This window comes from Salvelinus namaycush, chromosome 7 (assembly GCF_016432855.1).
Source record: "Salvelinus namaycush isolate Seneca chromosome 7, SaNama_1.0, whole genome shotgun sequence".
NCBI lineage: Eukaryota > Metazoa > Chordata > Actinopteri > Salmoniformes > Salmonidae > Salvelinus > Salvelinus namaycush.
The window spans coordinates 59,213,071-59,234,167 of NC_052313.1; the positions used below are offsets into that span (position 1 = coordinate 59,213,071).

The 21,097-nt window shown below is 47.9% G+C and overlaps 1 protein-coding gene across 8 annotated transcripts; it reads left to right on the forward strand.

Moving 5' to 3' along the window:
* Window positions 1-690: 690 nt before the first annotated feature.
* LOC120051541 (methyl-CpG-binding domain protein 5-like) lies at window positions 691-19,333 on the forward strand. 8 transcript variants are annotated; one of them, XM_038998480.1, is made up of 11 exons: window positions 693-1,235; window positions 3,069-3,256; window positions 3,418-3,566; window positions 3,793-3,895; window positions 4,621-4,801; window positions 5,238-7,721; window positions 9,994-10,244; window positions 10,487-11,833; window positions 12,892-12,965; window positions 14,813-14,888; window positions 16,397-19,333. In XM_038998480.1, exons 3-11 carry the CDS (start codon window positions 3,445-3,447, stop codon window positions 16,457-16,459), a joined length of 4,701 nt encoding a protein of 1,566 aa, XP_038854408.1. In that variant the 5' UTR covers window positions 693-1,235; window positions 3,069-3,256; window positions 3,418-3,444; the 3' UTR covers window positions 16,460-19,333. The 8 variants fall into 8 exon arrangements, 6 of the variants coding, with proteins under 6 accessions (XP_038854410.1, XP_038854409.1, XP_038854411.1 ...); XR_005477276.1 differs by lacking the exons at window positions 12,892-12,965; window positions 14,813-14,888; window positions 16,397-19,333 and adding exons at window positions 12,050-12,149; window positions 12,196-12,295; window positions 12,392-12,785 and having other exon boundaries at window positions 691-1,235; window positions 3,069-3,566; XM_038998477.1 differs by having other exon boundaries at window positions 694-1,235; window positions 3,069-3,566.
* Window positions 19,334-21,097: the final 1,764 nt, after the last annotated feature.

Sequence of the window (21,097 nt, forward strand, 5' to 3'; positions counted from 1 at the left end):
TGTCGTGTTAAGCATTCAAAATGTAACAAGTACTTTAGGGTGTCAGGGAAAATGTATGGAGTACAAATTACATTATTTTCTTTAGGAATATAGAGGAGTAAAAGTTGTCAAAAATATCAATAGTATAGTACAGACACCCCCCCAAAAATTGTTTTACTTAAGTACCTTACACCACTGCCTTTTATTGAATCAGCAGAAGTGAAACGTGACAGATTTGTAATTTCATTTTAATGAATATCTGGACAGACACTTTTCTGTTGGGTTCCATAGTTGTGTAACACGATGTGTTTCTTGATTTTGCTCTTTGCTCTAGTCCTGTCAGAGAAACACACCTCCCCCCACTGTGCTCTCGGAAAATACGAAATGGAATCCTTGGGACATCCCAATTCTGACGTCACCCCTTTAAATTTACAATTTAAAAGGACAAAGGCAAAGGTTGTAAGTTGATTTTTGTATTATGAATTAAAAAAAATAAAAAAAATAAAAAAGTTTGATGTTGTCAAAAATAAATAAATTAACAAATAAATAATGTCTGGGGGAAAAAAGTAAACAAATATTATTAAAAAAAGGACAAAGGCAAAAATGTCAAAAAAGGCAAAGGCAAAAAAGGCAATGAAAAAAGGCAAGAAAAAAGTCAAAGGCAAAAAAAGGCAATGAAAAAAGGCAAAGGCAAAAAAAGGCAATGAAAAAAGGCAAAGGCAAAAAAGGCAAAGGTTTAGAGTTTAGGGTAAGGACGTCCCAAGGATTCCGAATTGCGCTAACGCTGTGCTCTCTAGCTCTCTCATCATCTCTCTGAGGCGCAGGAGCAGTAAAGCACTCCATCTTTATCCCAAGCCTAGGGAGAACCAGCCGAGACATTTGATGGGTAGGCTTTTTATTTGTATTTTTAAAGGGCCAGAAGCAAATTGGAGGGAGTTGAAATATACTATTTCAGCCACCATGGACTTTCAAGGAATCATTTGATACTCGAAAAGATGGAAAAACGTTTTTTTAGGCTATAAGATTGGAATCTCAAAAGCTCCTGTCTTTGCAAAGCAACCTTCTGCTCAGCTATTCTTTCACTGGCCTGTCTCTGCCTCGTCCCTAGCTGGAGACGTTTCACATAGGAAAATACGCTCAACGCTCCCCAGTTACGATAAAAACTTCGACATTTCAATTCGGGATATACTTTTTTCGTACAGTGGAATATCGTTAAAGGCATGTGAATGTTTTGGAGTTTGTGTTAGATTACACGGGTATGTTTATTTACAATTCATTTTCGGTTAACGTTAGCTACTTACTAGCATTAGCATTCTGCTAGTTAGCTAGCTTAGCTAAGTTGGTTACCTAGCCTGCCATCAAAAAATCATGTTTGGCTAGCTGTCTACTAGCTAACGTTAGATAGCTAGTCATTATCGGTGGGCTAAATAAGGCCCGCTAGAGGTTGTTTTTCTTCGTTAAAACAACCGTCTTATATTGACTTTGTAACGTTAGACCGAAGAGTTAGCTAACTGTTAGTGAGCTAATATCAGGTGACTAGATATCACCCACCTACCAGTAAACATGTTGATTTTTTTGTAGCTAACGTTAGCTAGCTAGGTTAAGTAACGTTGGATATCAGCTGATATGCTAGTTTAGTAGCTAGTTATGCAGGTAGTTCAGTTGGCAAGGTAGCCAACTGTCACTATCTGGCTAACGTTAGCTAGATAAAAACTCTATGTCCCCCAAAGCTAGCTAACGTTATCTGGGTAGCTAGCTAACGTTATCTGGGTAGCTAGCTAACTTGTAATAATTTATAGTAGCTAGACCTTTTTGATTCTGCAGACGAAAAGGAGTGCTCTATGTACAGTAACGTTATGCTATGTGATGCATTGATCGAGCCATTTCAACAAGCCATTTGATTGGGCATTTCAGATTTCTTTGGTGCCATAATTTGCCATCACAGATCGTGCCAATTATTAACAATAGCCTAGTTTCGCAGCTGTACAGGTGTGTGTCTGTTTTTTCCTCATCTTCGTGTGGTTGTCAGTTTTATAAGAGTCAGTGAGCTACCTGCTGTCATTTCTCAAAATATATTGTGGAAATGCAGCACTTCACTCACAGAGAGCTGTGCAATGCCATTATGCCTGCTGTCATAAATGGGTCGTTGCTTTTCTGCAACCCAAAATGGGCCCAGTCTGATGTCAGCCCCATGACATTCCAGAGGTTCAGCCAGTAGATCTTTCATCAAATCCTCACACAGGAGATTTGTCATAGATGTATTAGCCCTGTCATATTCAGTGTTTTTGGCATGACGATTTCCATACAGACGATTAGGTATTCTTTGACAGTGAATAGAGGTTTTACATAATCAACTATCATAAGTAAGTAGCCTTGGCTTGTGCAAGTGGGGCGGCTCATCTCCTGGTTCTGTATTGTGAGGCAGCTTGATGTACACGTACACCTCCTGGACAGGACGCTAGTCTATAGCAGGGCCTTACCCTCAATCAATCTCCTTAATGCTGAGTGCCAAGCAGAGATGCATCGGGTCCCTATCATAGCTACATCATATAATACAGATCCTTCTCTCTTCCCATCTGCTTGTTGTGACCCTGGGCGCCTCTCCACCCGTCCGCCCATACCTTGACTCCAGATAGAACCTGATGCTTGTGTTGCCTCTTTAGCTCTCACTCTCCCTCCATCCCTACACAGGGACAGTTATGAGTCAGCACACAAGGGCTTGGATTAGTAGCCTGTGACAGTATAGCACTGAGCCTTCTGACAGTCAAGGCCAACGCATGGCCACACAACAATAGTATGATTCTTGGTCTTTAGAAAATACATTTACACCCCCGGAGTGCCACTCCTATATCTTTGACAGAACTTGTCTGCAAGGAATTATTCAGTGGATCAAACTGATGTTAAATCTGCACCGTTAGATAATGGTGGGTAGGTCAGGTAGGTCTGAATTGGACATAACATGAATGTAGGCTACAACCACTGCACATACACAAACCTTTCAGTTTGTTGTTGCAGGTAGTTTTGTGTAAATGTTGGTTGATGTCATGCAACAATGTTTTCTAATACTTTTCTTTATTTTTCCCAATCAGGAACCATGGGAATCCCTCAAATAACCTACCCCAGAAGGAACCCCTAGCATGTCTTCATGAGCCACTCCTGGTTCCATCTGTTGCCCCAGTCTCTCTGAATCGGATTCAGTGTCTATGGCTCTGAATGACCGAGACAAATATGGAAATCTCGTTGGTATTCAGTAGTAAAACTATGAAGGGTCTCAAAGGTTAGGATTCACAGTGAGCTTGCCTCACATCACACTGACCCCAGCCCATACTTCATCCAACTTTGAGAGTGAAATTGTAGTGCACTGCAAAGTCCTCTTTATTGGAAGACAAAGATGCCATGTACTCTGAAGTCTCTGGTTGATGTGTGATATGCTTTAAGGTGTTGTGTACTAAACCAACTAGAACAATGAATGGAGGAAAGGACTGTAAGGGAGGGGTCTCAGAGGGGGTGGGGCATACAGCCCCTGTCCAGGTCCCTATTGGCTGGCATCGCAAGGTGGATCCAACTAATGGAGTCCTCTACATCAGGTAAGACCCATTGCAGTGCTCTGTTTTTTGTAATGATGCCACAATAATGCACTTCTGTTTGGTTTGTAACCAACAGTCTTGGTGGCTAGTATCATCTATCCAACCTGTGTGTTTCTTTCAGAGAGGTTGGGATAAAGCAACAGATACATTTCCTTATGAGACACTCATGTATATTGGATGATAAATGTTTTTCTTCTAAACATTTGTTTTGGTTTGTAACCTCCAGTCCCAGTGGCTCGGTGCTGTCCTGTCTAGACCAGGTGAAGAGCTACCTGCTCACAGACGGGACTTGCAAGTGTGGCCTGGAGTGCCCACTCATCCTCCCAAAGGTACGTTAACTAACCATCTTGGTTGTCCTGTCTGTCTCAGTCTTTAGCTAACCTAAATTGACTCTGAATGTGTAGCTGCCAAAGAAACACCACACAAAGCTTGAAGGCATACTTTGGGATTTTGTCAACAAGGCCCTTTATCTACTTCCCCAGAGTCAGCATGCTAGCAGAGTTAGCAATTGTGCTAGTAGGCAACTTCATTCAAACCGCACGCAGAGAAATAAAACTGGTATCCACAAGTTTATCAGACTCTGGGGAAGTATCAGGCCTCATTTCCAATATCCCAAAGTATCCCTTTTAAGGGTAGAGATGAAGGTTTACTCCTGAGTGATGCAATGAACAGTTTTGTTAAACCCAGGTATTCAATTAAACATAGGTTGTTTTCCCACATATAGCAGGTTATATTTAAAAAAAAACATCATATAGTAGGCTATATTTTCTGCTGCATACAGTGTTAATTTATACTTTTTTTGTGTGTTGCGTTATATTGAAACGGAGACGGGCAGGGAACTGCGTTCATATTCAAGGCAAGGCCAATATGTATTCATATGCAAATGTGATGTAGTCTTCTGGAGAAGCAGGAGGCTTGGAGGAGGATATGACCTGACAAGTAGCGGACGTTCCATTTTTTACTGATGTTTACTTTATGTACTTCCTTGTGGATAAACGCCGCTCCTTTCACCAAGACAGGCCAGGTAACAGAGAGCTGACTCTCCTTTCCTCAGGTGTTTAACTTTGATCCGGGAGCTGCCATTAAACAGAGGACGGCAGAGGACGTGAGGGCTGATGAAGACGTCACCAAGCTGTGTATCCATAAGAGAAAGCTGCTGGCTGTGGCCACTCTACACAAAACTATGGCGCTGCCACACCCTGCTCTGACTCTTACCAGTCCTGGTGGAGGTACAAGTAAGTATCCTGGTGACTGTGTATCACTACTGTTTTGGTTGTTTTCCAATGATACATTTCTCTCAGATTTCTGACTGTTTCATGGGTATTATAGATCAAGGTCAGAAAAAAAGGTGGCCATTTTGAAATTGGCTTCACAGTGGCATTATACACTTTCAATGTTTTAAAGCTGGAATCCGTAATGGTGAAACTGCTACGTCTCTTTGCGGTATCACAAAAACACAGATGATGCTTCAAACAACAAACACTGTTTATTTCACTCTGACATTGCATGAGAGAGAGAACAATCAAGTCTTTTTTTTCTCTCCATGGTGATGATCTCCTCTTCTGTTTCATCAACAAAAGCAATAACAGATGTCCTAAGGCAAACAGTGGTGCTGTTTCCTCTATTGCAGATTTCAGCTTTAACACTAATTTCACTTATCTTCCCCCTCAGGTTCAACATCAATGGTCCCGTCACATTCCACGAATCCCCGAGCAATACGGAATAAATCTCACCAGTCACTGCTACCCAACTCTGTGGTTCCGAACTGCAAGAACCCTTTCAAAATGATGATGGCGGCTGCAGCAGGTCACCGGCACTTTCCCCAAGAGCTAGGAGATCCACCCCAGCAGCTAGAGCTTTACCCTGGTTATCCCAACAGACAGCAGAGACTGAGCAGTGAGCCTGGGCCCAGGTCTTCGTACTGCTCTGGCTATGGTAGCATGCTGAGTCCAGGGGGCCACGGCTCCCAGCTCTATGGGCCCAGGGACGGGTCACCACTCTCCCCTAGCCTCAGGTCTGATCCTCTGGGGACCCCAGATGGGTTTAGAAACAACCTATGTGGCTTCCCTGGAGCCACCAGCTCCAGCCCCATCCACGGGGCCAACAGAACGCCTCTCTCCCCACCAGGGATGCTCCTCCACGGTTCTCCGGCTGGGACCCAGACGTCCTGCGCTATGGCAGGAAGGAATAGCACACCCCTCTCCCCTACCGCCACTGCCAAAAGCCCAGTCATGATGAAGAAGCCTGTGTGTAACTTCCCCAGATCCCCCAGTATGGATATTTCCATACGAGCACCGTTTCACCTCAATACACAGCCCAGCGCCCTACACCCTGGCCCCCCGTCTGCCATACCTCCCTCCTGCACCCTCCAGAAAAAGCAGATGACCTCTGAAAAGGACCCGTTAGGCATCCTAGACCCCATCCCCAGCAAGCCTAGCATCAGTATCAGCCAGACAAACTCCAAAACAAACTCCAACTTCCAACCTAGTGTCCACTCCTCTCAGGTACCAATGATGAATGTAAACATGAACAACCACCCTCCTCCCGCCATCGTCCCCTTGCCAAGCAACCTCCCTCTTCCCACTGTCAAACCCAGCCCAGTGGGCCACAGCCACGGAGGTCACATGCAGAGGACTCAACATCAGACCTCCATAACCACCTCCATGTCCCCCTCCCCCGTCACCTCCCCAGTCCACATGTCAGGCCCTGTCCTGGGCAGCAGGATGGAGGCCTCTCCCCAGCGCTCCCGTTCCTCCTCCACCTCCTCGGACCACGGGAGCTTTGCCTTGCCCTCAGGCCCCAGTCAGGGTCCGTGTGGCGGGATGAAAGTTCCTCCTCGCTCCCCCCGGCCCACCATGCCCATTAACATGCCCTCCAGCCCCTCTGCCAAGCCTGACTCACACCCACTCCACCAGTACAAAGACCTACCCAGTCAGCTGCTGGTTGAGATGAGTAACCAGAACGCTATCAACACCCAGCACAACAACCCCGGCATGTACCCCCCTGCCACCTCCTCTGGCCCCTCCATCGCTGCTCCTCACCAGGCCCAGAACCAGAAGGGACAGAACCACCCAGGTCTGTTAGGGATGCCCCTGAACCAGATCGTGAACCAGCAGAATGCTGCCTCCTTCCCCGCCAGCAGCCTACTGTCAGCAGCAGCCAAAGCACAGCTAGCAAATCAAAACAAACATGGTGACAACAGCAGTGAGACTGGCAGTAGAGGTGGAGGCCCAGGTAGGGTTGATGGTAATGGTGGTAGTAGTGGAGTTGGGCATCCCAGCGGCCCTCTCAGCGGCATAGAGAGGCCAAGTAGCAGCACTTTAAACCCCATGCTTCCCCCTAACTCCACCATGCCCTCCATTGCGGAAGCAGCAGCAGCAGGGGGCCAGAGCGGTCGGGCTGCCCTCCGGGACAAGCTCATGGCCCAGCAGAGAGACAGAGGAGACCCCCTGCTCCGTAAGCGCAAGCAGCAGCCGCCAGGCCCACCACCGCCCAACAACCCCCTCAACCACCACGACAGCATGGTCTTCAACATGCTCAACAAGCCTCCTAACATGGGTGGAGGTCCAGGTCCCAGGCTACCACCACCAAGCTCAGCAGAACAGTTGAGGAAAGTGGCCCGGCTTGGGGGCCTACCGACCAACACCTCCATGGCCCAGCTGCTTCAGTCCATGAGCAACCACAACAACCACCATAACCAGCACCAAGGCCCTGTAGGCCCCCCAGGACCTGGTCAGATGCACTACAGCGATGTGGCTGGGGTCATGCCTCCTGGAGCCTCCCAGCAGCAGAACCTACTGGCCCAACAGAGGATGCTAGGCCAAGGGGAGGGTCAAGGTATGTACTGCCGGAGTATGGACTCTGGAGGCCCTCATTCTCACAGCCCTCGGTTCCCAGGGTTGATGAACCAGATCCAGGCCAATTCGTTGGTGAACTGTGGCCCTCTGGGGCCCGGTGGACAAGTGGGCCTTGGCCCAGGGAACATGCCCCTGAGCCACCATCCTAACACTAACCCACCACCACTGTCCCACCCAAGTCAACATCCACATCAGCAGCAGCACAGCCACCTTCACGCTGCGCTGGGACGGACTATTATGTCAGGAAGGACACTCGGCAACAATGATGGGAGTTGTGGTCCAACCATCTCTGAGCCAGGTGAGCCACTGAGAGAAACACACACTTTGTTCCATGATCGTGCTTTGCTCTGTGATGGTGTGTGAGTTTGGTAAATCCACCTAGATGGCCTTTGAGTTGAATGACAATCTTTAGTCTCTCCTAGAGAGTGTACGTTGAGAGGCTGGCCCTCATGTTTGTATAATCATTCAAGCTTCTCTCTTTATTAGCATGCTAGTTGCAGTGCTCAGCTCAGTGGCAGAATAACATGAAAACAGATCTTTTTTTCTCCCTCCTTTTTAAGAAACGAGCTCTTGACCAGATATAGTGAAGAGCTGGTGTGAGCTGGCTGGTAGCTATAGTAACGCTGGCTTCTGAATGGAGGCCTGGGTGAAGCCTTTGGAGAAGGGTTGTGTTCCTTCATTAGCCCTAGTATGTGTCTGCTCTGATATAGGCCTAGCTGAATAGATCATTTTTTCCTTTGGCCCACTGTGTTGCACATGGCTGTATTTGGCCTACTGTTGTGTGAACACTATAGCAGGAAACAATGCTAGATACTATAAGATATGGCATATGTTCCTCAGGAAGCCTAGTGGCTATCTTTCATCTCTTTGTGGACTGCTAGCCTATCTCCCTAGATGGGTTCATTCCAATCAAGCACTTCTCTTCCCCTACCTCATGCCCAGACAGCTCCCCCTCCCCAGCCACCACCATCCAGCCCTGCCTCTGACCCCATCCCCCTGCCTAGGCCATTAAATCACATCCCTTCCTCAACCCCCAGTCTTCTCCCAGGCTGCAACCTCTGAAATAAGCCACGGCTCAGACAGCACCACCAATCACACCGTTCCCATAGCAACCTCCCCGGCAACCATCACCACTATATCATAGCAGTGCAGCCACACTGGCTGAGCACAGCGTAGGCTAGTGGGAGGGGAGGGGAGGCTAGTGGGAGGGGAGGGGAGGCTAGTGGGAGGGGAGGCTAGTGGGAGGGGTGGGGAGGGGAGGCTAGTGAGAGGGGGAGAGGAGCTCGACTAATGAGAGGGGGAGAGGAGCTCGACCAGTGAGAGGGGGAGAGGAGCTCGACCAGTGAGAGGGGGAGAGGAGCTCGACCAGTGAGAGGGGGAGAGGAGCTCGACCAGTGAGAGGGGGAGAGGAGCTCGACCAGTGAGAGGGGGAGAGGAGCTCGACCAGTGAGAGGGGGAGAGGAGCTCGACCAGTGAGAGGGGGAGAGGAGCTCGACCAGTGAGAGGGGGAGAGGAGCTCGACCAGTGAGAGGGGGAGAGGAGCTCGACCAGTGAGAGGGGGAGAGGAGCTCGACCAGTGAGGGGAGGGGAGGCTAGTGAGAGGGGGAGCTAGACTAGTGGGAGTGGAGGCACTGGAGAGGGGAGGCTAGTGCGAGGGGAGGCTAGTGGGAGGGAGAGGCGAGGGAGAGGGGCTGCTAGTGGGGGGAGGAGAGGAGCTAGTGAGGGGAGGAGCTAGGGAGGCAGAGGCGAGTGAGAGGAGGCGAGTGAGAGGGGAGGCTAGTGGGGGGTGGAGAGGAGCTGGGGAGGCGCTAAGGAGGGGAGGTTAGTGAGAGGGGAGGAGAGGCAGAGGCAAGGCTGAGGCAGAGGCTAGTGAGAGGAGGAGAGGAGCTAGACTGGTGAGACTGGTGAGAGGAGCTAGACTGGTGAGAGGAGGAGAGGAGCTAGACTAGTGAGAGGTGCTAGACTGGTGAGAGGAGGAGAGGAGCAAGACTGGTGAGAGGAGGAGAGGAGCAAGACTGGTGAGAGGAGGAGAGGAGCAAGACTGGTGAGAGGAGGAGAGGAGCTAGACTGGTGAGAGGAGGAGAGGAGCAAGACTGGTGAGAGGAGCAAGACTGGTGAGAGGAGGAGAGGAGCAAGACTGGTGAGAGGAGGAGAGGAGCTAGACTGGTGAGAGGAGGAGAGGAGCTAGACTGGTGAGAGGAGGAGAGGAGCAAGACTGGTGAGAGGAGGAGAGGCAAGTGAGGAGAGGCACTAGACTAGTGAGAGGAGGGGAGCTAGTGAGGAGGGGAGCTAGTGCGAGGAGGAGAGGAGCTAGATTCGTGGGAGGAGGGGAGCTAGTGAGAGGAGGGAACTAGACCTCCGCTCACTGTGGAACACAGTACTACAGCCTATGCCATCGGGCTCTCCAGTTTATTCATTCAATTACAAGAATTTCCATCTTCCCACTCTTCTTCCATCATTTTGTTCAGAATTGATTTACCCCTCTGACCTGTCTTCTCCAGGCAGTTAAAGTGTGGAATTCCCCTGATTTGAAAATAACAATAAACAGTATTATTCTTCCACCCCAACAGGAGACCCATCTAACCTAGTGAACTGCAGCATGGCCAGCCTCCAGCCCCACGTCATCAACAGCTCCAGCAGTGGTGGTGGTACCCAGGTGTTCCAGCAGCATCATGCCCAGCAGCAGCAGCTTCATCAGGGCATTCAGCGGGCCATGCAGGGCCTCCCTCCTGGCTACCAGGGCTCACAGCAACCTGGCTTCCCTGAAAACAACAACTCCTCCAACTCCCACTCTATGGCCTGCCTGTTCCAGAACTTCCAGGTTAGTCTGTCTATTTGAAGGGTGTGTTCAGTGATGTGAAATGCTCTGAATGTTGCAGATAGAAATAGAATGAATAGAGATGACAAGATTATCTGATTCACTCTTCACTACGGGTGGACGATCTACATGATACATTCCGTCCTCCTCAAAAGGCCCCAATAGTTGTGGATTCTCTGACATGCTAGGAGTGATAATGACACGTTTTCCTTTTCTCTCAATGAACTTTGTCTGTGTTGTTTCAGGGGTGTTTGCCAGACAACAGCATTTCAGTCCCTCACTCACAGATGATCTCTCAGTCCGGTATGACATCACTTCCTGAGTCTCAGGGGATGCTGTCACACACCCAGTTTGGTGTCAGCCAACGGGGGATGCAGCAGACACAGGGAGAGGGGCTTCCCCCAGGGATGCACGGCTCTGATAGGCTACCCAGCGGAGGGGTGGAGTCTGTAGACGCCATCTACAGGGCTGTGGTGGATGCTGCCAGTAAAGGAATGCATGTAGTCATCACCACCACGGTTAGTGGCACTACCCAGTCCAGCCCTGTACCTACTCTCAGCACCATGACTGCCTTCACTAACTCCGTAGGGGAGCCGGTCAGCATCAACCACAACCTCCCTCACAGCCATGCTGCAGTCAGCCATAGTGGCCAGCGGGTAGCGCACCAGGAGGGGGAGCAGACACCGACCCTGAGCCAACAGCCCAGACCCAGGCAGGTCAGAGCAGGACGGCCCCGGAAGAACTCTGGTCAGGGGAAGAGTACTGTTAGCATCCCCGAGGGTCAGGGAGCACTTCCAGAGGCCTCCCACCAGGACTACTTCAGATCCCCAGGCCATGGCACCCCCAGGGGGCAGTGGGAAGGCGAGACTGGGTACCCTGGAAGTCTGGACAGAGGTCACACGGCATGGGGTGGTGAGGAGTTCCTAGAGTGCTCCACTCATGTCCGCAGCAGCCCCTGTATGGAGAGACCTGGGAGTCTAGCTCCTGCACCCTCCTGTCCAGCCGACAGCGCCCCCCACGAAGGTCACCACCACTCTCTCCCCGTCCCCTCAGACAAGGCCTTCCTGGAGGATGGATTCAACCGCTTCAACAACTGCAACCGGACGGCCGTGAACATCGTTAACTACAAAGAGAGGTTGGATCAGACTGTGGAGAGATGCGCCCATATGAACGGAGGTGGCGTCGGGCCCCCCCAGGTCCAGTTCTCTCTACGGGGGTACGGTGTGTCTGACCCCCTCGGCCCCCCCAGACAGGGGGACCTAACCGGGGACGACCAGTCTCCCAGCTCCTCCACCAGCCTGGAGGGTCCGTTGGTTAAAGAGTACGTGGGCCACTACAACGGTCACTTCAACGGAGGCTGTGCCCCCAGCCCGTCTGACACCAAGTCCCTGAGCAGCGAGGAGGACCTGAGGCAGCCGGACAGCCCCTCGTCAGAGATGCTCCACTATAGACCCAGGACGTTTAACATGGGGGATCTGGTCTGGGGACAGGGCTTTAAAGGGTTCCCGTCCTGGCCTGGTAAACTGTCAGGGGAGGAGGCGGGGCACAACCATCACCACCATGGCCGCCTGCAGCTCAGAGAGGACAGCAAGGTGAGATGTCTTCGGAGAGAGGTGAAAGAAAAATACACACCCACAAATCTAGTTTTCTTTCACTATTGACTTTACTTTTGTACCTTTTTAGATGAAAATAACTGTCGGCGATCACTACTTCTGAGCTCTTTAGACATGAGGGTCATGTTGATGGGACCAGGCTTTTGGTCCTATTCTTAGACCCAACATAATGTCTGGCATCTGTTATTACCCCAGGTGGAGCCAGAGAAGCTGAAAACACTGTCTGACATCTGGTATTACCCCAAGTGGAGCCAGAGAAGCTGAAAACACTGTCTGACATCTGTTATTACCCCAGGTGGAGCCAGAGAAGCTGAAAACACTGACATCTGGTATTACCCCAGGTGGAGCCAGAGAAGCTGAAAACACTGTCTGACATCTGTTATTACCCCAGGTGGAGCCAGAGAAGCTGAAAACACTGTCTGACATCTGTTATTACCCCAGGTGGAGCCAGAGAAGCTGAAAACACTGTCTGACATCTGTTATTACCCCAGGTGGAGCCAGAGAAGCTGAAAACACTGACATCTGTTATTACCCCAGGTGGAGCCAGAGAAGCTGAAAACACTGTCTGACATCTGTTATTACCCCAGGTGGAGCCAGAGAAGCTGAAAACACTGTCTGACATCTGTTATTACCCCAGGTGGAGCCAGAGAAGCTGAAAACACTGTCTGACATCTGTTATTACCCCAGGTGGAGCCAGAGAAGCTGAAAACACTGTCTGACATCTGTTATTACCCCAGGTGGAGCCAGAGAAGCTGAAAACACTGTCTGACATCTGTTATTACCCCAGGTGGAGCCAGAGAAGCTGAAAACACTGTCTGACATCTGTTATTACCCCAGGTGGAGCCAGAGAAGCTGAAAACACTGTCTGACATCTGTTATTACCCCAGGTGGAGCCAGAGAAGCTGAACACACTGTCTGGCATCTGTTATTACCCCAGGTGGAGCCAGAGAAGCTGAACACACTGTCTGACATCTGTTATTACCCCAGGTGGAGCCAGAGAAGCTGAACACACTGTCTGACATCTGTTATTACCCCAGGTGGAGCCAGAGAAGCTGAAAACACTAACACATGACCTAGAGGCCCTCGACAGAGCGACCAAGAGGAACAGAAAGTAAGTTATATTGCTGTAGGATGGATGGCACTGTACATGTTGTGATTATTTACATCATATTTACATCATCACGTATGTGGAACCAGTTTCTCCTGTGTTTAAAAAGATGAACGGATGTGTTTTATTTGCTCTATTTTAAGAGTGGAATTCCATTCTAGAATGTTGATGGAACAGGTTAGTTCCATCCTGGCTGGCTGCTCTGTGCTGAGAGGTTAATACCACTGACTACTGAATCACCTGTCTGTACTCTCTGTCCCACTCTGAGCCCTGGTCAAAAGTAGTGCACTGAATAAGGTGTTTTGGGGACTGCTGCTTCCCTGCTGCTGCCCTGGCTGGCTAGCCATTACCCCCTGATGATGCCTTGTCTGGCTAGTCATTACCCCTGATGATGCCCTGGTGCTCCCCTGGCTGGCTAGTCATTACCCCTGATGATGCCCTGGCTGGCTAGTCATTACCCCTGATGATGCCCTGGTGCTCCCCTGGCTGGCTAGTCATTACCCCTGGTGCTGCCGTGTCTGGCTAGTCATTACCCCCTGGTGCTGCCCTGGCAGGATAGTCATTACCCCCTGATGATGCCTTGGCTGGCTAGTCATTACCCCTGATGCTGCCCTGTCAGGATAGTCATTACCCCCAGAAGCTGCCCTGGCTGGCTAGCCATTACTCCCTGGTGCTGCCCTGGCTGGCTAGTCATTACCCCTGATGATGCCCTGGTGCTGCCCTGCATGGCTAGTCATTACCCCCAGGTGCTGCCCTGGCTGGCTAGTCATTACCCCCAGGTGCTGCCCTGGCTGGCTAGTCATTACCCCCTGGTGCTGCCCTGGCTGGCTAGTCATTACCCCCTGGATGCCCTGGCTGGCTAGTCATTACCCCCTGATGATGCCCTGGTGCTGCCCTGGCTGGCTAGTCATTACCCCCAGGTGCTGCCCTGGCTGGCTAGTCATTACCCCCTGGTGCTGCCTTGGCTGGCTAGTCATTACCCCTGATGATGCCCTGGTGCTGACCTGGCAGGATAGTCATTACCGCTGATGCTGCCCTGGCTGGCTAGTCATTACCCGCTGATGCTGTCCTGGCTGGCTAGTCATTACCCGCTGATGCTGCCCTGGCTGGCTAGTCATTACCGCTGGTGCTGCCCTGGCTGGCTAGTCATTACCCGCTGGTGCTGCCCTGGCTGGCTAGTCAGTACCGCTGGTGCTGCCCTGGCTGGCTAGTCATTACCCCCTGGTGCTGCCCTGGCTGGCTAGTCATTACCGCTGGTGCTGCCCTGGCTGGCTAGTCATTACCCCCTGGTGCTGCCCTGGCTGGCTAGTCATTACTGCTGGTGCTGCCCTGGCTGGCTAGTCATTACCCCCTGGTGCTGCCCTGGCTGGCTAGTCATTACCCCCTGGTGCTGCCCTGGCTGGCTAGTCATTACCCCCTGATGATGCCCTGGCTGGCTAGTCATTACCCCCTGATGCTGCCCTGGCTGGCTAGTCATTACCCCCTGATGATGAAAAACCTCCTCCACTGCACTTGTTCTCACACACACACACACACACACACACACACACACACACACACACACACACACACACACACACACACACACACACACACACACACACACACACAGCACTTACCTCACCTTAGCTGTTCTCCCTCAATGTTGTGTAAAATGTACCTGGACCACAGTCAGTCTCATGGCTTACAGCTCATGTTATAATTGCATACTTTATCCTTCCGTAGCAGGAGGCAGAGTTGAACAAATCTATTCATATTTTTGTCCAAAGCGAAAAAGAAAATGCTGAGTGTTTAGGTGTGGACTTATTGATGTTTCTGAAACATGATTTTGTTTTCATTGTTCCCAACAGAGCTGGGAAGTTGAATAATCATTTAGAAGCTGCTATACATGAGGCCATGAGTGAGCTGGACAAGATGTCAGGGACTGTGAGTATACAAGTACCATCTAGAAAGATTAGAACACCATGCTCTCCCAGATGGCCTCTCCTCTGTCTCCCTCCCCTCCTTCTCTCTCCCTCTGCACCTCTACCTCTCCCCTCTGCCCCTCTACCTCTCCCCACCTCCTCTCTCCCTCTGCCCCTCTACCTCTCCCCTCCTCGTCTCTCCCTCTCCCCTCCTTCTCTCTCCCTCTGCCCCTCTACCTCTCCCCTCCTTGTCTCTCCCTCTGCCCCTCTACCTCTCCTCTCTCCCTCTGCCCCTCTACCTCTCCTCTCTCCCTCTGCCCCTCTACCTCTCCTCTCTCCCTCTGCCCCTCTACCTCTCCCCACCTCCTCTCTCCCTCTGCCCCTCTACCTCTCCCCACCTCCTCTCTCCCTCTGCCCCTCTACCTCTCCCCTCCTCCTCTCTCCCTCTGCCCCTCTACCTCTCCCCTCCTTCTCTCTCCCTCTGCCCCTCTACCTCTCCCCTCCTCCTCTCTCCCTCTGCCCCTCTACCTCTCCCCTCCTCCTCTCTCCCTCTGCCCCTCTACCTCTCCCCTCCTTCTCTCTCCCTCTGCCCCTCTACCTCTCCCCTCCTCCTCTCTCCCTCTGCCCCTCTACCTCTCCCCTCCTCCTCTCTCCCTCTGCCCCTCCTGTCTCCCTCACCTACCTACCTCCCTCCCTCCCTCCCTCTCTAGACTGTCCCCCAGGCTAAGCTGAGCAGAGTTAAGACTACAGCCACTGTTGATCAAAGGGCTGTCTCTGTGTCAGCCGGGAGACACCACACACACACACCCCCCAGTCAGAGGATTACATAAACAAGCTGCAACAACCCCTCAACCAGCACCACATTTCAATTTGAAAAGGATTCACTGTGCTGTTAATAATGCATCTTGCTGCCTTTCCTCTGAATTCAGACAGGCTAAATATGAAACCAGACACTTTGAGTGGAAAAGAGGACAGCTTAGTCAGATTAGGATGTCTGTGGAGTTCTGTCTGAACTCAGGTGCTATTAAACACTGTAGAATGTACGCTACTAGCCGCACAAGCCAACAGAGACTGTGGTGTTTGGTTGGTATTAATAGGTCTTCTATTGTCTTCTCTGTCCTTAGGTTAGGGTTAAATGTTAAGGTTAAAAGTTAGGGTTCGGGTTAAGGCTAAAAGTTAAATGTTATTTAAATGTTAGGGTTACATTTAAGCAACAAGGCCCCAGGGGGTGTGGTATGTGGCCAGGATACACCGGCTAAGGGCTGTTCTTAGGCACGACGCAACTCGGAGAGACTGGATACAGCCCTTAGCTGTGGTATATTGGCCATATATCACAAACCCCCGAGGTGCCTTATTGCTATTATAAACTGGTTACCAACATAATTAGAGCAGTAAAAAGTAATGTCATACCTGTGGTATTCCGTCTGATTATACCATGACTTTCGGCCAATCAGCATTCAGGGCTGTAACCAGCCAGTTAAATTAGAGCCCTGGTTATGCATTAATGTATTATGTCTTCCCTGTCCTCAGGTTCATCAGATCCCTTCCAGAGACAGACAGGTGAAGCCCAAGAGGAGAAAGATCTCCAGATAACATTGAATGTGTTTGGTCAGCTAATGACAGTCCAGTATCTAGCCAGTACCCAGCCTTGGAACAACAGTTCAGACCGCCCCGCCGCGACCTTTGAACTCCAACCAGGTGCTACAATATGGATAGTAGTGGTACATTATCGTCCCACGACCTCCCTAGCTGACTGACATTGAAAGTACTGGAAAAGCCAAACAAAAATATTACAGTTTTGAATTTCAACTGTAAAAAACAACGGTTGTAATTTGTCTACAGCTAGCTGAATGAGAAGTATTTTTTCTAGAATAACATATTTAAAAAACCGATAAATAGAAGAAAAATAGTACATTTTAAAGAAAATAGACAGTCCAAATATTTCTGATACATTTTCAATATGTATATAGGTAATACGGAAGATTTCATGAATATTAAGAAATGTATGTAAATATTGTACAATGGTAATGTACAACATACTTAATGCACATTTGAACTTGTATTGTACAAAGCAGCAGCAGAAGAAGTGCACCAATGTCTTGGTTTTTATTCAATACATACACAGTCATTATGACTGTATGCAAGGGACAAATAAAGACAAGATACAGCCTAAAGCTTTTATATGGTTATAATGTAGACATGCTGTTTATTGTATTGAAAAGCAGGGTCTGTATTCAGAAAGCATTCGAGGAGTAGGAGTGCTGATCTAGGATCAGTTGAACCTTTTTATATTATAATGAATACGATTACATATACAGAGAGGGGCCTGCTACTAGATCATCACTGGCTCATCACTACGATCAGCCCCCCCCCCCCCCCTTGTCCACATCATCTTATTGATTAGGATCTAAAAAGGGCTAGACTGATCCTAGTTCAGCACTCCCAACTCTGAGACGCTTTATGAATACAGACCCAGGAGAAACAGGCATTACTTCAACACCACTAAGTGTTTGTTCATTTATGTGTTTTAAAAACAGAGTGACCTTTACCAGCTGAAAGGCATTCTGTTTCTACGGTACCATAGAAAAAGGATGATTGGAATGAAGCATCCTTCTAATTCCAGGATCTCAACCTACTAAAACCACAGACTAAGTTGTCAAATACTAGTCAGCTGTTTTTGCGCAATTTAATTTTCTTTTTGATGTGATTTATTTTTCTTTATCATTTTCAAATAGTGTCATCATTTTATCACAGAGCTATAGCTTTAGATCGCGTAACCAACCTTGAAAAGCATAGATGCAGTATATTATTCTGACGTAAGAGTGGATTGTGAAAATAACACTAACTGCCTGAGGTAAAATGGTGGAAAAGAGTTCATCCTACAATTTAGGGGCCTTATGTGTAGTTTATTTGTTATAAATTATTTATGTACAGTATTTCATATTTATTTTAAGCTTTACAATATTCTAGATGGCAATAATACAACCGAGAGTTAAAAACTCAAAGCCTTACGTGTTTCTTTTACACAGGAATAGCCTATATGCTGTATTCAGTTTAGCCATTAACCTGACTGTTTTCCAGTTTGATTTAAAATGTGTTATTTTTGGATCCCTTGCCGTTGTGTACTACTGTGTTTTTCCCTTCTGCTAGCTATTTCTACTGTAGTGTTTGTTACAGTAGATCATGTCGACATGTCCTGAAGAGGTCATTGACTGCCTCCTTCCAGAAAGTTAAGGTTGCGTATCTCCACAGTCTCTGGGGACCATGCTTAGGTCTGAAAAGGCTTCACTATATATTTAGACAGCCTTCTGTCTTTAAAAAAAAATCCTGAATCAACTTTTAAACAACCTAAATTATTCATTCAAATCAGCGCAGATAGTACAATAATAGTTTAAAGGATAGAAGAAATGTTTAAAATGGATAATATGCAGTATGTTATCTTGGTATGGAAAGAAGTGATCATTTGGCCCTTCAGGCCGAGCCCTGTCAGTGCTGTCGTGGAGTTGTTTACATTGGTGGAGAAATCACTACTGAATAGAATTTCAATAGAAGTGTGTTAATTGGAGACTGTCATCACACATACAACTGCTTCACTACGTTTTGTGCTGATGAGATTTGGATGCTTTTTATGGCCCCATTGAAAACAGACTTGTTATATTCACTACAGCGTGTTGTGTGCAATACAAATAAGTTACATCATAAATCACTAAATCAACTTCAGAATGTCAATCTTTTAAAAGAAATATTTTAAAAACTGTGTAACCGTTCATGTTACAAACCATGTCTAGATGGATCAACTGTAATTCACTTCAGACAAAAGTATTTCACTCTACTTCTAGAAAAGTATTCATGCTTTTAATGAAGCTTATCACAAAAACTCTTGAGAGCAGTCAAGAGAACACGAACTATTTCGGGTAAAGTTCATTCTGCCCTTGTGCAATGACCTAGAGACCCAGTCAGTCTCATGTTCAAACCCCATGTTGTATAATGTCTTTTCACTTTTACCTTTCTGTTGCCGGTCAAATGGTCAGTGCAGCCCAATTTCTTCACACGTGTGTGTGTATTTTATTTTTGGAGCTATCTGTGTGTGTGTGCTGTTTTTCTTACCCTTGCTTGCTCTTAGAATCTTTATTTGTATGTTATTAACATGTTGCTGTTGTCAGTGTTGGTTTTTCCACATGTAACTAAGTTTTCTCACGTGTGTGTGTGTGTGTGTGTGTGTGTGTATACTTTACAAAAGTAGACTACTTTGTAAAGTATGTTGTGCACTTGATGTCATTTGTTGCATTGTGGGTGCTAGGACAAATAGTGTGAAGTCCCATATTTTCTCATTGTTTGGCGTTTTCTATTATTTCATGTAAGCAGCCTTTTTTTATTTTGTAAATATTGTAAACATTACAGGTCATACAGTGATGTAACATTTCAACAATGTTGCACAGATGTTTAAGATATTAAAAACTGGTCACTCCTACTTGAATTATTTGGCATTTAAGTGCACTCTTCTTATTGAACTTTTATGTACTGATACACATGATACTGTTTTTAAAGTTGAAGTTGATCCAATCATCACATGCTATCAAACGGAATTTAAATATATTGCAATTAATTGCAGGTAGTAGTTTTTTCCATTGATGGGCAATAGAATTTCAAATTTGAAACCAATACATTTCCTTTTAGGGTTAAATACTGACCTCTAGCTGTTATTTCGAGGATAGAGCAGCGAGATGCTGGGCCCCAGCCCGGGGGAGGAGGAGGAAGGGGGAAGGGGAGTGGTACTGATGCTGATGCAGTGTGGAAGAGAAGAGCGCAGAGCAACGTGCAGGACGATGCGGGGGTTTCTCAACTCCGCGCCACTCGTCTCTTCTGAAGGATAGGCTTTACCTATCCCCTTGTAAATTATATTTTTGTAGGATTTTGATATTTTTTTTCATCCAAGACTGTCTCCGGACCAATATTTTGCATTCTGATCGGAAAAGACGACTGCAGTTGATTTCACTTGTCTCAACTGAATACCCACGGCGTAGCGAAATAGAGGCACTTTGAGTGAAGTACGCGTTGGTTTACTTACAATCATTCAACAGATTAAAACCATCCGCGGATCAAAGTTGATCTGGAAATCTGCTTGCCTGGATAGAACGCAACCATGGCGGATGCTGCAGCCGAATACGGCGTGAAAGTAATGTGCCGATTCAGGCCACTAAATGAATCCGAAATAACAAGAGGAGACAAATACATCCCCAAATTTAAAGAAGACGACACCGTGGTTATAACTGTAAGTGCCGCATATAATAGTTAATTTATCTGCTGAATATAACGTTGCTTGTGTAGGTAGGTTTATTGTTGCCACGACTAGACTACTGAAACACCAGCAAAACGCGCAGAGGAAATGTGCAATGCAGTGAGCATTTCCAATAGAGCGCCCAATGTATTGACAATCTTTACACGCAGCACATTGGATTGTAGCCTATAGATTTTTGTTTAAAAAAAAATATGTGGCAACTTCCACAAACATCCCAAAAAATGCTTGTGACCCTTTGCAGAGCATTTGTTGGTAGCCTACATGTTTTGATTGTGTTGCGCTGTAGCTATCTCCAGCGGCAGTTGATGGCCTGAGATGGAGCATTGGGAATTGTTGTCAGACAGGGCCTGGGCCATTGCCAGAGAGAGACGGACCCGGGGCTGTTGCCAGAGAGGCAGATTGTGCTTTGACACTGCTGTTATGCGGTATTCACTCTGCTGAGATGGCAGATTCCAGGTGGCTAACATACTGTTCTTCTCTGTCACCTGTGGTGAATGGAAGCACTCATCATAGGAAAATAACCGCATAAGGCATTTCCTCTCATTCTACTAACATAAAGCACACGCAGCCTATACCTTTGAATGTATTGATTGGATTGGATCTAATAGGATTTATTTAATGTTACTCATTTAAAAGTGGCAAGCCTGTTAAATTGATGTCTAGGGATTACAGTACAGTAGTTGGATGACTGGCTTGGCTTGAATGATTCTTCAAGTTCAGGTTATCAGCTAGTGGCAAGGGAGACATGCACTTCTCCAGCCTTACGCTCTGTGTGCCCATCACCTGCCTAATCAATATACACTATATATATAAAAGTATGTGGACATCCCTTCAAATGAATGGATTCAGCTATTTCAGCCGCACCTGTTGCTGACAGGTGTGTAAAATCGAACACGTAGCCGTGCAATCTCCATAGACAAACATTGGCAGTA